Below are 13,722 nucleotides of genomic sequence, written 5' to 3'. Positions count from 1 at the left end.
TTTCCTCCCGCCCCTACCCCGTTCCTAGGCGTGCTGTGCACATGTATGGAATAGTGGAAACCGAGACAGGAATAAACTGCCATGCTGCATTGTTAGAGAGGCATAAAGGGTTTGGGGTGCTCATCCCTTCAGTCCCAGCTTCTTTTCCTCTCTGGCAGCCTTATGCTACCATAAGGTAGCCCATGGCCCCCCAGAAGTAATAATAATGGTCATCTTCTAGGCAGCACTCTGGCATCCTCATAACAGCTTATCATCCCCACTTCATGAGAGGGGAAATTGAGGCACAGAGTGGCTAAGTACATTGCCTGAGGCCACAAAGCTCCTAAATACCAGAGCTGAGATTCAGACCCATACTATGGGGTCTTACCCCTGGATCACACCTCCTCTCAGCTGCCAGCACTTTGTCCTAGAGGAAAGGGACCCTTCCATGGGGCCCCTCTTCCTGCCCTCACTCTGCCCACACCATCCCTCTGTCCCACACACTTGACCGCCTGTCTGTTCAGGGATGAGAGCTAATTCAACAGAAAAGGCAGGCCCACCCCCTCTCTCGTGAGCCCACATCAGTAGGATAGATCACCTATCTGCCTCATCAAATCCGGCAGGCCACAGAGCCATCCGATTCCTGTTTGCCTTGGCATGGGTACCCGAGCTGTTAGTTGCCAACCGCTGTCCAGCATCATTACCTTGGCCCGCTCTTCATCTGTCTGTCTCCCGCCCCAGATGCTGTCCCCTCTGCTGGCGTCCTACTGGGGCACTGGCACTCACCCTCATTGTTTAACCTGCATCCTTACCTTCAAAAGGGGGTCACCTCTGCCCCACCCACTTCACATTATTCCCAATAACCTGAAATAAGGTGTTGAAGTGTTGGGAGGACACAGTTGTACAATAGTGCAGTTGGGGGGTGGACAAGATTGGGGGTTCTGAGACTCAGGAATGACATAAGGGCTGTAAAGCAAGACCTGGACTGAGTCCAAATCTCACCCACCACCCACAGGGCTGTCGGAAGAGTGAGGAGCGCCAGGCACTCACAACACACCTAGCACACAAGAAGCGGACAGGCACCTTAGCTATGCTTCAGTAGCAGTTAGCAGAGGGCTGGTGGCAAGTGCTGAGCACATCACCCGGGGCCATGGCCCTTAAAGGGGCGGGCGCTGCCCGGCTGGAGAGAACTGGTACCATGTGTTGTTGGGCCTCGACATAATTAAGAGAAACTTGAAATCCAGATTTTTATTTGCACTCTGCTTGCTCTTAAGTGTTGGTAACTAGTTGAAATAAAACCATGTGGGATACACGAAATCCCTATGAAGACCACGACTGTCCCCTGGGCCACCATTTGGGATGTCTGGTCTCAATTGTCCAAGTCTCTGCAGTCCTGAAACTCCGCCTGCCCCTCCCCCATCACACTTATATCTCTGTCCTGACAGAGGGTGACCTGGTCACCTGTGGGCTGGGCCCGGGTTCCCTGCTGGGTGAATCATGTGCTGCTGAACTTCATTCTAAACACTCTGCCAGGCCAAGCGTGGTGGCTCACACCTGTAATCCCAGCACTTTGGGAGGCCAGCGTGGGCAGGTTGCTTGAGTCTGGGAGTTTGAGAGCAGCCTGGGCAACATAACAAAACCCTGTCTCTACAGAAAAAAAAATAGAAGAATTAGCCAAGCATGGTAGTGTGTGCCTGTAGACCCAGCTAATTGTGAGGCAGAGGTGGGAGGATCACCTGAACCCAGGAGGCTGAGGCTGCAGTAAGCTGAGATCACACCATTGCACTCCAGCCTGGGCAACAGAGTGAGATCCTGTCTCAATGAAACAATAAAAGATAAATAAACACTTGGCCAGCCACATGGGCTGGGAGGGCCACATGGATGGTCCCAAAGGCCACTTCTCCCTTCCAGTGATGCTCTTGGGAGTTTCCCAGTTTGGAGGTGGCCCTGTTGGCAAGTCGGGAGCAGGACCAAGGCTCTTGCACATCACGGCATGCTGCCGCCACCTCCCGGATGGACCCACCCATGGGGATCCACGATGCTTCAGGCCCCAAAGAGAATGGCTCTAGCCAAGTCTAGAAGCCCTGACTCCCAAGGTCTGGCCCAGTTCTCAGCATTCGGCAGAGTGGAAACAGCTGGACCTTGGCCATCAGACAAACCTGGGCTCCTGTCCCAGTGCCACCATTCACTGAGCCACGAGGCCATGTCTCTGTCACCTCGCTCAGGAGCTGGAGTGGATACGAGCATGTCCCTCACAGGCACACACCTGAAGAGCCTCAGCTCATAAGGCATTTGTTTTTTCCTCTTCCCTGCACCAGCCTTGGTGCAGCCTCCTAAGAGAGCCAGAGCATGCTGGGCCCTCCTCAGACAGCAAGGGTCCCTCCTGACCCCAGCTCCTTTCCTAGCCCTGCATGGACAAGACAACCTTGAAGGAAACCTCAAGATCCCTCATATTTCTTAGAGAACTCCGGAACATGGCTTCAGTTGCCAACTTCCTGCTCGCTCTCTTTTGCCGAAGGTTTCTCCAAGGCCCCCATTGTCTGAGGCACCGGCCCAGCCCCCCAGGCCAGAAGCTCTTCTGGTTCAGTGGGCTTCACTGCAGCCTGGGAGGCAGGAGGTGGAATGTGCTAGTGTCTCCCAGAGGCTTGGTGCCTGTGAGGCAGGGGGTCCCATGGAGCAGAAAACTCCCTGACCTCTAGGTGCAGCCCCTCCATAGCTGGCCCATGACATGCTGGTGGTTGGAGGAATGGATGAAAGATGCCATCTGTTCTTCATCACAACCCTCGTCCGGCCCACTGCGGGGTGAAGAAGCTGAGACTCTGTGGATGAGACCACACCACCTTGAATGTGGTGGGCATGGGAAGACTTGGACATGGCTGGCCCAGCCTTCAGGATTCAGCCCCAATCTCCACCTAGGCAGGTGTCCCTGATTGCCCGTCTTCTGTCTGCCCACTGATCTGTGTATGTTTGCTTCCCACAGGGTCTGACGGGTCCCCCAGGACAGCCGGTTGGTACCTCATCCTTCTATTTCCCAGCAGAGAAGCTTCAGGTGGTTGTGACCTCAGCTTCGGTTTCTAACTCTCTCATCTCCGTCTCTTTGTAGGGACCTCAGGGACAAAAAGGAGAAAAGGTAAGAGCAGTGGAGGTTTCCTAGAGTCTCCATCTCAGGAAACGGTCCCCCAGTTGGTAGAAAGGGGTCAATAGTGGTTATTTTCAAACTTTAGTTTTAATTGACAGAACCAGGAAAGCCCCCGAGGTGCCGCATAATAGATTCAGTTGACGCCGCTCCAGGTGACATCCTTTTCTTGGAGTGAAGGGTCCTCCTGGAGCCTGGCCTGGGTAACATCCTTTTCCAGGGGTCCTCCTGGAGCCTGGCCCTCTTCAGCCTGTTTCTGGGTCCCTCCCAGCTGTCACCCCATGGTGTTCCCTGACGCCTCTGTGAGCCTCTGGGATTCTGAGGCATCAATCTGTCAACCACTGGCCTGGCCTCCTGCCCTCTCTGTCTTGTTGAATTTCTGATAGAGACTCTGCTGTGCTTGCTTTTGGGCCACTGGTACAGGGGCCTGGTGCTCCCAGCTCAGAGAAGGTGGCTTGGGGGCCCCCATGGTGCCAGCTGCTCCCATCCAGTGGCTTCTGTTCAGGGCTGTCTGGTGGGCCTGTCTAGAGGGTCAACCTTTAGCCAGGCATGGGGCATAACTCCCGACTCTGCCATTATGGCAAGTGGTGTAAGGCGAAGCTCCGCCCCTAGGCTCCATGGGGCAACTTCCAGACAGGCCCTGGAAGTTTCTTCCCTGCTGCTAGCCAGGGGCAAGGGAGGGACTTAGTTCTCCTGCCTCAGAGGGCTCAAATGAAAGCTAGAGCAGGAGGGCTGGTGAGTGGTGAGATGTGTGACATGTCCTGAAGTTCTGGGGGTGCCCTGAGAGACAGGTACCCCCAACAAGTGCCTAACACCCCCTTTCCCTTCTCTCTCCTTCCCAGGGTCAGTGTGGAGAGTACCCACACCGGGTAAGTGAACCCCTAAAATTGAGCAAGGCCCTTTGATCCATCCCTGGGGCACAGCCCCCAGCTCAGCCTCATCTCCCTGGGGTCTCCAGTTCCTAACGGATCGTGGGGGAACAGGAGCCCCCAGTGCCCTCTGCACTCAGCAGTCAGAAAGAGGGGTGTGGGGTGGCAGTGCGTCTGGTGGGAGCAGCTGATGTGTCTCTCTGGCCATGGGCTGTATGGAGCTGTTCATCATCCGTGCGTGTCTGTACATCTGCCCCTTTGTACGTACGGCCAACTCAGTATGTTGGAGTCTCTTGCTTCGTGTGGAGCTCTGTGGCTCCTCTGCACATGGCCCTCTATGGCAGCGTGGCTTGTGTGAGTCCGACTCCCCACCCATCCAGCATGTGTGTGCAAGTGTGTGTGTGTGTGTGTGTGTGTGTGTGTGTGTGGCGGTGGGGGGTGATGTCCGGCAGCCTAGCCATGGCCAAAAAAGTGGGACTTTTCGATTAGTCATTGTATCAGATGATGGTGTTTCACATCCAAACCTTGATGATGGAGATAATCGGGGACTGACTGTAGCAATTGAAGGATAAAGTCTCTCCTTGGCCTGTTTGAGAACAGTGGAAGCCCTTCTCCAAGCAGGCTGGGGATTTCAGGCTGAGATGCTTCCTCTGCCCACCCCTGCCTCCTCCTTCCTTTTCCTTGCTCCACCCCAAGAAACAGAACCCAAAAGACTGCTGTTGTCCTGTTAGGAATCTTCAAACTTGTGTTCCAGCAGCAGGGTCGATCTTGGGACAGGGGAGAGCAAGATACGCACAGCTTCCTCCAGCAGGAGCCCCAGTGAGCTAGGCCCAGAAAAAAAAAAAAAAAAGCCCCTCATTTTGTGGATTGGCCTCGTTGCTCCCAGACCTGGACAGCAGGGATGGAGGATGAGCATCTTTAGGCCTCTCTCCCCTCTGTCATGTGCCCCATGGTGCTCAGCTTCCCTGGCTGCCCACCCCTGCCACGCAGGTCCAGCTGGTGGGATTTGGGGAGTGGAGACAGACATAAGCCGGAGCTCAGCGTCAGCTTGACTCTAGAAGGCCATCAGGAGGGCCATGCTAGCAGGGCCCGGCCTCTGCCCAGACCCTCAGGAGGCTGGAAGGCAGACCTGAGGTCTGGGTTCCTGGGCCAGGGAACCACTGCGAGTCTGGTACGTGAGAGGCTGGGATGGGTTTAAGGCTGCGGCGGTGCTAGGCCCGGGCTGAGGAAGGCAGGCCAGCAGCAGCGCAGTCAGAGCCAGCCCGTCAGCGGCATGTGCTCCAGGGATGCAGGGGCCCTTGTGTTCCGGCCAGCTTGATCCTGATACAATAATAGAAGGTCAGCTGTGTTTATTTGAAACGATAGGCTCACAGGATTGTTATGTTACCCGAAAGAAAGACAACATCCCCCAGCACAAAAGACAACACAACTGCAGACGCTTTGGTAGTGTGTCACCCGTCCTCAGTGAGCGCTTGGGGTGGGGTGGGAGCAGGGGTCTCTGCTTCTCAGCCCAACACAAGGAAAGGGAAGGGCACAGTGACAGAAGTCTGCAGAAGACCCCTGGCCACAGGGTACAGTGAAGCCTGGCCTCATGACGGTGGCATTCTGGGGAACATGTCAGGCATGGGGTGGGGGAGTAGATTTGGGGTCCCAGCTGAGGTGGAGAGCAAGTTTATTTAGAAGAGGGTAGAAAATCAGGGGGCTTCTAGAGATCTGTTGGCTTTCCAAGGGGTCTGCAGGCAGGGTTGGGGTGGCAGGTCTTGAGGCCTGGAAGACACCAAGAGATCCAGGTGGCCCCTCCTCCACTCCAGCCTGTGGCTTCCCCAGGGAGGGAGAGGAGAGGGGTGGGGAGGAGGGGAGCTGGTGTCTGTGGGCTCTCCCATCACGGTCCCTGTTGCCCTGTCTCTGCCACCTCCATCCCCTCCCAAACTAGGAGTGCCTAAGCAGCATGCCAGCAGCTCTGCGCTCCAGCCAGATAATTGCCCTGAAGGTTTGTAGGTTCTGGAAGGTCTCCGGGCCGCTCTCCACTGAGAGGCTTCCTGAACATACAGCCCAACATTGCACATCCCCAGGCCCCGGCAGCGGGAGCGGGTGGAGGTCTGCGTGCAACTACTGTCCAAGAAGGCAGCAGCTGTGACCTGGAAAGGCCACACTTGGGCTCCCGATCCCCAGCTGGGCACATTCACAGCCCAAACAGCTCCTGGTTCTTAACACTCATCCCAGGAGTCTTGTGTGATTTAAGTACTTTCAAAAACAAGCGGCTGATGACAGTATATGCCATCTTTGTTTTCACATGGGCTCTAAGGGCCTCCTAAAACCATGGGTTGCTCAGCTTCAATGGGTAGAGGGACTAGAAGCTGCAAGAATTTCCAGAAATGAAAATCACATTAGATAATATGACTGCAATTTGCCTCCCGCAAAAACATGGTTGAGCGTTCTGGAGATATCTTTGCCCAGCCTCTATTTTCCAGGCCCTGCAGCCCCAGGGTGAGCCCTCAGCAGCACTTAGCATGTGCCCATACTGGCCGCACCCTCAGCCAGCTCAACTCCCGGGGAGCTGGGCTTGGCACTGTCCTTGACCACCCTCCCCAGATGCGCTGACACCAGCCTTTCTTGCTCAACCAAAAAAAGAACCCACCAGCCGCACACCAGCCCAACTTCAAGTACCAATTTCACGGGCCCAGTGGTTCCCTGGCCAGACCCTCTGAGTTGGCTCCCTTCTGTCCACCAAGCAGGGATGGGTGGGGCTGGCAGTGCAATTTTGGGCTGCATGTCCAGCAGCCTCTGCAGCCCAGCATGGCCACGGAGGGCAAGCCTGGCCATGGGGGGCCATTGTCCCATTCCGGGGGCGGCTGGTCAACACCCCAAACTCTGACCTGGAGGCCGAGGCCGGGTGTGGACTGAGGGCCACAACTCCTCCCAAGGGACAGCTGTGCTATCCAAGGGCAAGCTCCGCTCTGCACCCTCAAGCCATGAGAGTGCCCTGTCCACTCCTTCCCTCCCACTCCTCATGTGCACGCTAATCTCTCTTCTCTCTTCCTCTGCTCCGGTCCCTCTTGGCCGCCCTGCCCTCCTGGTGACTTTTGGCATCGATCTGAATACCTGTGATCTTTGGCCTTTGCCCTCTGGCCCTCCAACTCATCTTTCTCCTCAGCTGCTGCCTCTCCTCAATTCAGTGCGACTGGCTCCACCCCCGGTCATAAAAAGGCGGACATTCCAGGTAGACACCTCCCGTTTGTCCAGACCATGTGTGGCTTTCCCAAGGGGCCTGGCAAGCCTGCTGGGGCTGCAGACAAAGCCAGAACCTCACTCTAATTCAGCAAAATTAAATTAGACAAAAATAGGCCCACGTATACCATAGACATGGAAATACACAACACACAGGACCCAGAAGACCCACAACTATCACCACACAATGATTACTCACAACAGCCACCAACAAAAGCTGTCAGTGTGTGCCAGGTACCCTGTTACCCAGTTCGCAGGCCTGCTTATATTTCATTCACCAACAGTTTTATGAATTAGGCATGATCATCCTTATTTCATAGATGAGGAAATCAAGGCTCAGAGAGGTTAACCAAGTTGCCAAGGTCACACAGCCAGTACATTGCAGAGCAGGAATTTGTACCCAGTCTCTCTGCCTGTTACTAGCTGTGTGATTTGGGGAAAGTCACTTGACCTCTCTGTGTCCCAGCTTTCTCATCTATAAAATAAGAATAATAACAGTGTCTATTTCACAGGGCTGTTGTTGATATGTAAAGCACTTGGAATAGTTCCTGGCACAGTTTAAGAGATATAATTGTTAGCCGTTATTATTACTATTATCCATATTTTGGAGACAAGGATGAGGCTCGGAGAAGTGAATTGATTTGCCCAAGGTTATACTAACAGTAAGAGGCAGAATTGAAACTGGCCTTGAAGCAGAATTGAAATTGAAGTCAGGTCTTCAGACCCCACATCCAGGGCTCTCTCAGCTGGACCTACCTCCTCTCTGCTTAGAAATGCAGACTGCTTAGCATCTGATCCCTCGTAACCTGAGTTTGGGGAGCAAGGGCATTTGTGGAGGGAATGTAGTCCACAACCCACATGGTGAGCAAGTGCTTCCTTCTTTCTGCCTTCTAACCCAAGGGGGCTGGGATAGGAGCAGATCACAAAGAACAAAGCCATCTGGCCTCTGCTCTTCAAGAGATCACAGCTTGATTCCAGGCCAGGTGGCCCGTGGCTGCCCCCGTGCTCCTCACCTTTCTCATGCTGCACTGGGTCCCCCGCCCGGCACAGGGATGTTAGCAGTGGCAGGGCTCTGAGCTGCTGTCTACAAGCCTGACTGTAGAGCCTTAAGCAACCATCCGGCCTGACTCAGGAGTCAGGAGCCCAAGGTCCTGGATGTTCAGGCACCTGATTGAACAAGGCTGAAAAATCCCTCCAATTAACGGCTAAAAATACAGAGGGACACGTGACTCCAGTGCCACCCAAGCCTATAGGCCACATATCACATTACGCCTGGCCAAATCCTCGAGAGCCTCCGTGTGCCCGAGCACTCACCGGAGCCTGGCTACTCAGGAGGCCCACTGGCAGCTCCGAAGCACCAGGCCCACCTCTGTCACCCACCCCAGCCTGTGCCGGACCCCATTCCGGGAGAGCTGGGTCCACACTCTCAGAATAGCCATTCTCCTGGACCCCAGCAGTGACCTCCCTCCCCGCCTTAGTTGTATCAGCTGTTCTTTGTTGAGCCCTCGCTAGGTTCCAGGCATTGTTGTGAGAATTCTATGCAAATTATCTCATGCATTCCCCACAAGAGCCACCTCATTATCCCCCGCTTTGCAAAGGCAGAAATCGAGAGGGGTGCAGGATCCCATCCAGGCCACTGCATGTTACTGCCTCCTTTTCAGGAGCAAGAGGTGGTTAAGCCAGAACTTTTTGTGCTACCCTGACCTGGTTTCCAAAGTAGAGAAAGAAGAGGAGGCACCTCTGAGCTGCCTGCTGCAGATTCTGCCTTCAGAATCAGGTTTTTGTATGCTCTCAGCCACTATGGGACATAAAAATGCTTGTCCATTTTCTATCAATAAGCCAGTATTGATTTTACAGACTCTGCAAGCCGCTTAAACATCGGGACTAAGAATCATTGAAAAAGGAAGCTTTATATGAGATACGATGTGCTTGGCAGATGGTGCTGGAGGTCATTTCCAACATGCAGAAAGAGTAGACAGTGAGCCCTTTTTGCTGGGGGCTTACTTGGAAAGAATAGGAAGAGTCTGCTGTTCCAACTTTGGGTCCTGGCGCCACCCTGAATTCCCATGTGACTTTGATCAGGGAATTCAACTTCTTGGAGTCTCAGTTTTCTCTTCTGTAACATAAGACTTCTGACGTTGTGAAGATTCTAGAATTTCACAGTCAGAAAGGACCTCAGGAGTTTTCTTGAGACTAAGCTTCCCCCATCTTGTGAATGTAGAAAACCCATGAAAAATATAAACACACAAAGTACAGGATTCCGAGGAGGTTCTGGGACCCAAGCAGCGGAACCAGATTTAATGTGGTTGAAAAGGAGGCTGCACTGGTCCCCTCTTAAGGCCTGAGGCTTAGTGAAGCCTTTCTCGGTTCAGAAGAAACACTGACACCTGAGACTTATCAACAACCAACATGCAGCTGGGTGGGGGACCTGCAGTCACGGCAGCCGCCAAAGTGATTTCAGCACCTGCCTCCTCTGCCATGGACACCCAGAGCCCTAAAGTGGCTTCTCAGAGGGTGTGGCAGGATAGGGCCCAGGCCCCAGAGTGACACTGCGAGATGCCATCCGCCCACAGGTTTTCCAGTCAAAAGATGGTGCAAGCAGGTCTTGCTGAAAGTTTACGTTTCTCATTCCCAGGTTGTGCTCTCCTATTTATGACCACCACTTCCCTCTAGAGTTTGCAGCAAGTGTCATCAGCTGCCTTCCTCACATGGGGAAGCAGGAGTCCCGGTGTGTCACAGGGGCTTGCTGAGATCCTCTGAGAAAGGTGGGCCGGCCTGGAACTCTGGCCGCCTGCATCTCCCAGCCTCTACCCTGGAGCTCCCACACCTGCCAGGAGGTTCTGCTTCAGCCCATCTGCAGGGATGGGCCCCCTCACAAGAGCTAAGCCCAGATTGATCCCAGAGAGGTCATTTAGAAAATAACAAACCAAGGAGCCAGGGTTGGTTTAGATCTAAGATGACTTTGTGTTGCCCCAGCCCTGAGATCTGGGTCACGTGCACTAGGCCGTCTCCTCCTCCTGGGGGATCATGATGCTATCCCTACCTCCCTGGGCTCACAGTCCATCCTGGGGACAGGTATGGTGGGAAGGCTGGGCTCAGAACAGCCTCCCCACATAGCATAAAGCATTTCCACACAACTTCTAAACTCTTTCAATGAAACCAAAGATTGCAGGCTCAACTGCCCTCCGAGGCCAGGCAGATCACCTAAGTAACAGAAGCAGGCTGTGTGTGAGAAGGGCTAGGAGGGAGAGGACAAAAGCAGCCAGAGAACTCAGGCCCCACTTAACGGGCAGCCACTCCTTGGAGGTAGGAATGTGGGCCCAGCACAGCCAGGGTTCCCAGTGTTTCATCAGAAGCCACCAATTCAAATTTTGTACGTAAAGTCTCTTGCTCCGTTGTTTAGTGAGCCAAACAAAATTCCATGGGCTTTGACCTAAGGATCCCATTTGATCCTCTGGGTCAGACAGTCAAAGACAGCAAAAAGCTGAGACAGGAAACGGGGGCTATTGTTTCCATTCTACGGCTGAGAGGCTGGGGCTTAGGGAGACCTGTGCCTCGCCACTCAGGGATGGTGACACAGGCAGGCCCAAACTGAAGATTCAGGCTATCTGGCCAGGCTGGGAGCAGGCCTTTGGTTGGGCCAGGGGCTGTCTCCCACTCGCTCCTCTACTTCTGCCCCCACAGAATGTCTCTCCACAACCAGTCCTCTTTGGAAGCCCCACCTTCAGGGATCTAACATCTTGGCGTTCTTCTCACTGCCACCAGCCGCTGCATGTCATCACCACTACCACAGCATCATCACCAACATGCCACCCCCTCCCCCCACCACCACTGCCTTCCCAGCAGAAATCACAGCAGGCCTTCACCGGGTGCATGGCCTGAGGGTGGGGGCCGGTCTGCAGCTCTGGGGGCCTTCCCTCTAACATTTGTTTCCATGAACCTCAGGGTGAACAGAGCCAAGCCAGCATCCAAGGTCCACCAGGGCCCCCAGGCCCCCCTGGACCAAGTGGACCTCTGGGGCACCCAGGACTACCAGGGCCCATGGGGCCACCCGTAAGTATTCCCTTCCTCTCTCCTTCAAGACTTGTCCCAAGAACTCTCTGGAAACCTCCAAACCTTGAATAGGCAGTGGGTCCCCTACAAAAAGCAGAAATGCCTTGGCAGGGCCATTGGATGTGGGTGAACCATGCAAGGGGCTATTCATCCCCAGCACACTCACCACCCGTTGCACTCTGGCTCTGAAACACAGCCTGGGCCATGCCCGCTGCCTTCCAGGGAGGAGACCGCCAACGACCTGCCCCGTTCCCAGCCCCAGCAGAGAGGAATTTGGAAAGAGAATTCCCAAGGGCACTTCTGATGGCTATCCCTGAGCCCCTTAGGAAAACCTGAGTCAGGGGCAGTGGGTTTTGAAGGAGGTAGTGAGGGGTCATCCAACTACCTGGCACCCCAATGAACAAGACTTCCAGGGGTGTGTGCAGGTTTCACACTGCTGGGCCACCTGCCAGCTGAGCTGAAGGCCCAGTCAGCCAAGAGCCCTGCGCCAAGCCTGAGGATGCATCAAGCCTGCCAGGCCTGCAGGGCCACTGCCTGGAGGACTCCAGAGAGGCCAACTGGCACCCCTCCAGGCTGGACCACATTCAAGTGACAGGTCAAGCCCAGTGGTCACCAAGTCAGCCATGTTCAAGCCCTGGCTAAGATTCCACTCTTTCTCAGCCCAATTTATACAACAAAGCCCCAGGACAGAATAATTCAGTGGATACCTGGACTTCAGAGAAAACGGGTCTTCCTCCCACCCATAAGACTAATGTTATTGGAGAGGCAGGTAAAGGGCAAAATGCTTTTTAAATAATGTTTTTCCCATGTGGTAGAAAAACCAAAACAAAACCTGTTTTTCCTTCTTATGACAAAAGCACCATAAATTCATTGTGAAAAGAATGGAACATAGACAAAGAAACATAATGTTTGTGCGCATCTCTGATAGTTTTGCTGGAATAGAGTCCCAGAGGTGGAATCCCAGAGGCCAGATGTCCCCAACAAATAGCACTCCGTGTGTACGGCCACATTCTAGATGGCCTGGTTGCATGTCTGGGCCCCTTGGCTGCCCAGCTTTCAATCTCGAAGCTTGTTATAGGGTCTCCCTGGGCTGGGCCATAGCTATGGCCGAACAGGGCACCCACCTTGGCTGGGAAGGCCAGCACAATGACCCCTGCAACGCTTGACCCCTACAATGAATTTTTAATTTTTCCACAATTTCTCCCCAGCACCCCACAGAGGGGGATTAGTCTTATTTCCACCAGTTTTCAGATGGGAAAACCTGAAAGGAAGGGAAACTTAGGAAATGGAACCAAACTAAGGCAAGAAAACCAAAAAGCGCTCAGAATTCACTTTTTGCCGACCACTGCCCTTTCCACCCACCCCCCTGCTAACACTTTGGGCTCTCACTCACTGAACCCAAGCCAGGTGGTTTTCTTTGTTAGATTGTTTATAACAACAACAACAACCAAAAAAAGAAAACCAGAGAGCATGTTTCTTAAACCAATTGCAACAGACCAGACTCAGGCATCATGGCTTTCTCCAGCCCACGTTTGCTGTCCACACCTACACCCAAGGCTGCGGTGGAGCCAGCCTTCCCTGGCCTCTCCCTCGACTCACACCACCTCACTGTGGCCAGCTGCCATGCCCACAGCACCCTGGGCAGAAGGAGACAGAGGGCTCCTCTGCCGGCAGGCAGGACCAAGGGCAAAACCAAGGCTCTGCTGGGCAAGGCCGGCTTTCTAGGGAGGGGTTCCAATTAGGAGGTGGGTGAATGAGGATCTGGACCAAACCACACTGTCAATTTAGCATGATGCCGCTGACCTACTTTCCATGGGCGAGCACAGCAGAGTTGCCCACGGCGCCCACATGGCTGCAAAGAGGGACATAAGCCTGTTATCCCCACGTGCCCTCAGCAGGTTTCAGAGCCCTTTCTGGGGTCCGCTACCGCTGTTGGCTAGCATGCCTATTCTCTTGCCATAGCTACTGGGGGCTACTCTGCCCCTAGGGTCCACTGTAAGTATGGCTAGCCCCAACCATTTACCAGTGGAAACCAGCTCTACTCACCTTTTTTTTTTTTTTTTTTCTTTCACAGGGCTTACCTGGGCCTCCTGGACCAAAGGTGAGTGTCCTTCTGGGTGATGTGTTGAACAGGTGGGAGAATTCCCTGACTGAGGCAGGAGCAGAGAGGGATCTCAGCTGAGAGATGGATCAAGCTTGACCCACTTCCAAAACACCACCCTCCTCTTACGAACTAATTTGATTCCAACAAGAATTTCACTTCTTGTGTGCCCAGGCCAATGAAGCAAGTGCTACGGGCCTGCATTGAAGGCACAGTCCACCATCTGAGGAGCATAGTGTCTAGCTGGAAACTCTAAGCTCATGCCCAGAACACCGTCACAATATCCAAATAAAATAGTGTTTTATAAGGAGTCAGAATGGAAAGAGACCTCTAGGGTCATCCAGTCTCCAGAGAAC

The 13,722-nt window shown here is 53.9% G+C and overlaps 1 protein-coding gene across 3 annotated transcripts in view; it reads left to right on the top strand.

The window, feature by feature from the left end:
- Positions 1 to 13,722, top strand: part of COL13A1 (collagen type XIII alpha 1 chain) — a 90,098-nt gene that overhangs the window by 21,032 nt on the left and 55,344 nt on the right. The window contains exons 8-13 of one of the 3 annotated variants that reach the window (XM_050802961.1): positions 2,960 to 2,986; positions 3,083 to 3,109; positions 3,958 to 3,984; positions 7,139 to 7,204; positions 11,158 to 11,265; positions 13,340 to 13,366. In XM_050802961.1, the coding sequence (XP_050658918.1) occupies positions 2,960 to 2,986; positions 3,083 to 3,109; positions 3,958 to 3,984; positions 7,139 to 7,204; positions 11,158 to 11,265; positions 13,340 to 13,366 (282 nt within the window). Of the gene's footprint in view, positions 1 to 2,959; positions 2,987 to 3,082; positions 3,110 to 3,957; positions 3,985 to 5,917; positions 5,975 to 7,138; positions 7,205 to 11,157; positions 11,266 to 13,339; positions 13,367 to 13,722 lie in introns of all 3 variants that reach the window. The other 2 variants (XM_050802962.1, XM_050802963.1) reach the window with 2 other exon arrangements.

The sequence above is a fragment of the Macaca thibetana genome, chromosome 9, assembly GCF_024542745.1.
Source record: "Macaca thibetana thibetana isolate TM-01 chromosome 9, ASM2454274v1, whole genome shotgun sequence".
In the NCBI taxonomy this organism is placed as follows: Eukaryota; Metazoa; Chordata; class Mammalia; order Primates; family Cercopithecidae; genus Macaca; species Macaca thibetana.
The sequence above is the reverse complement of the archived record's forward strand: the minus strand, read 5'-3'. Positions and strand labels throughout refer to the sequence as shown.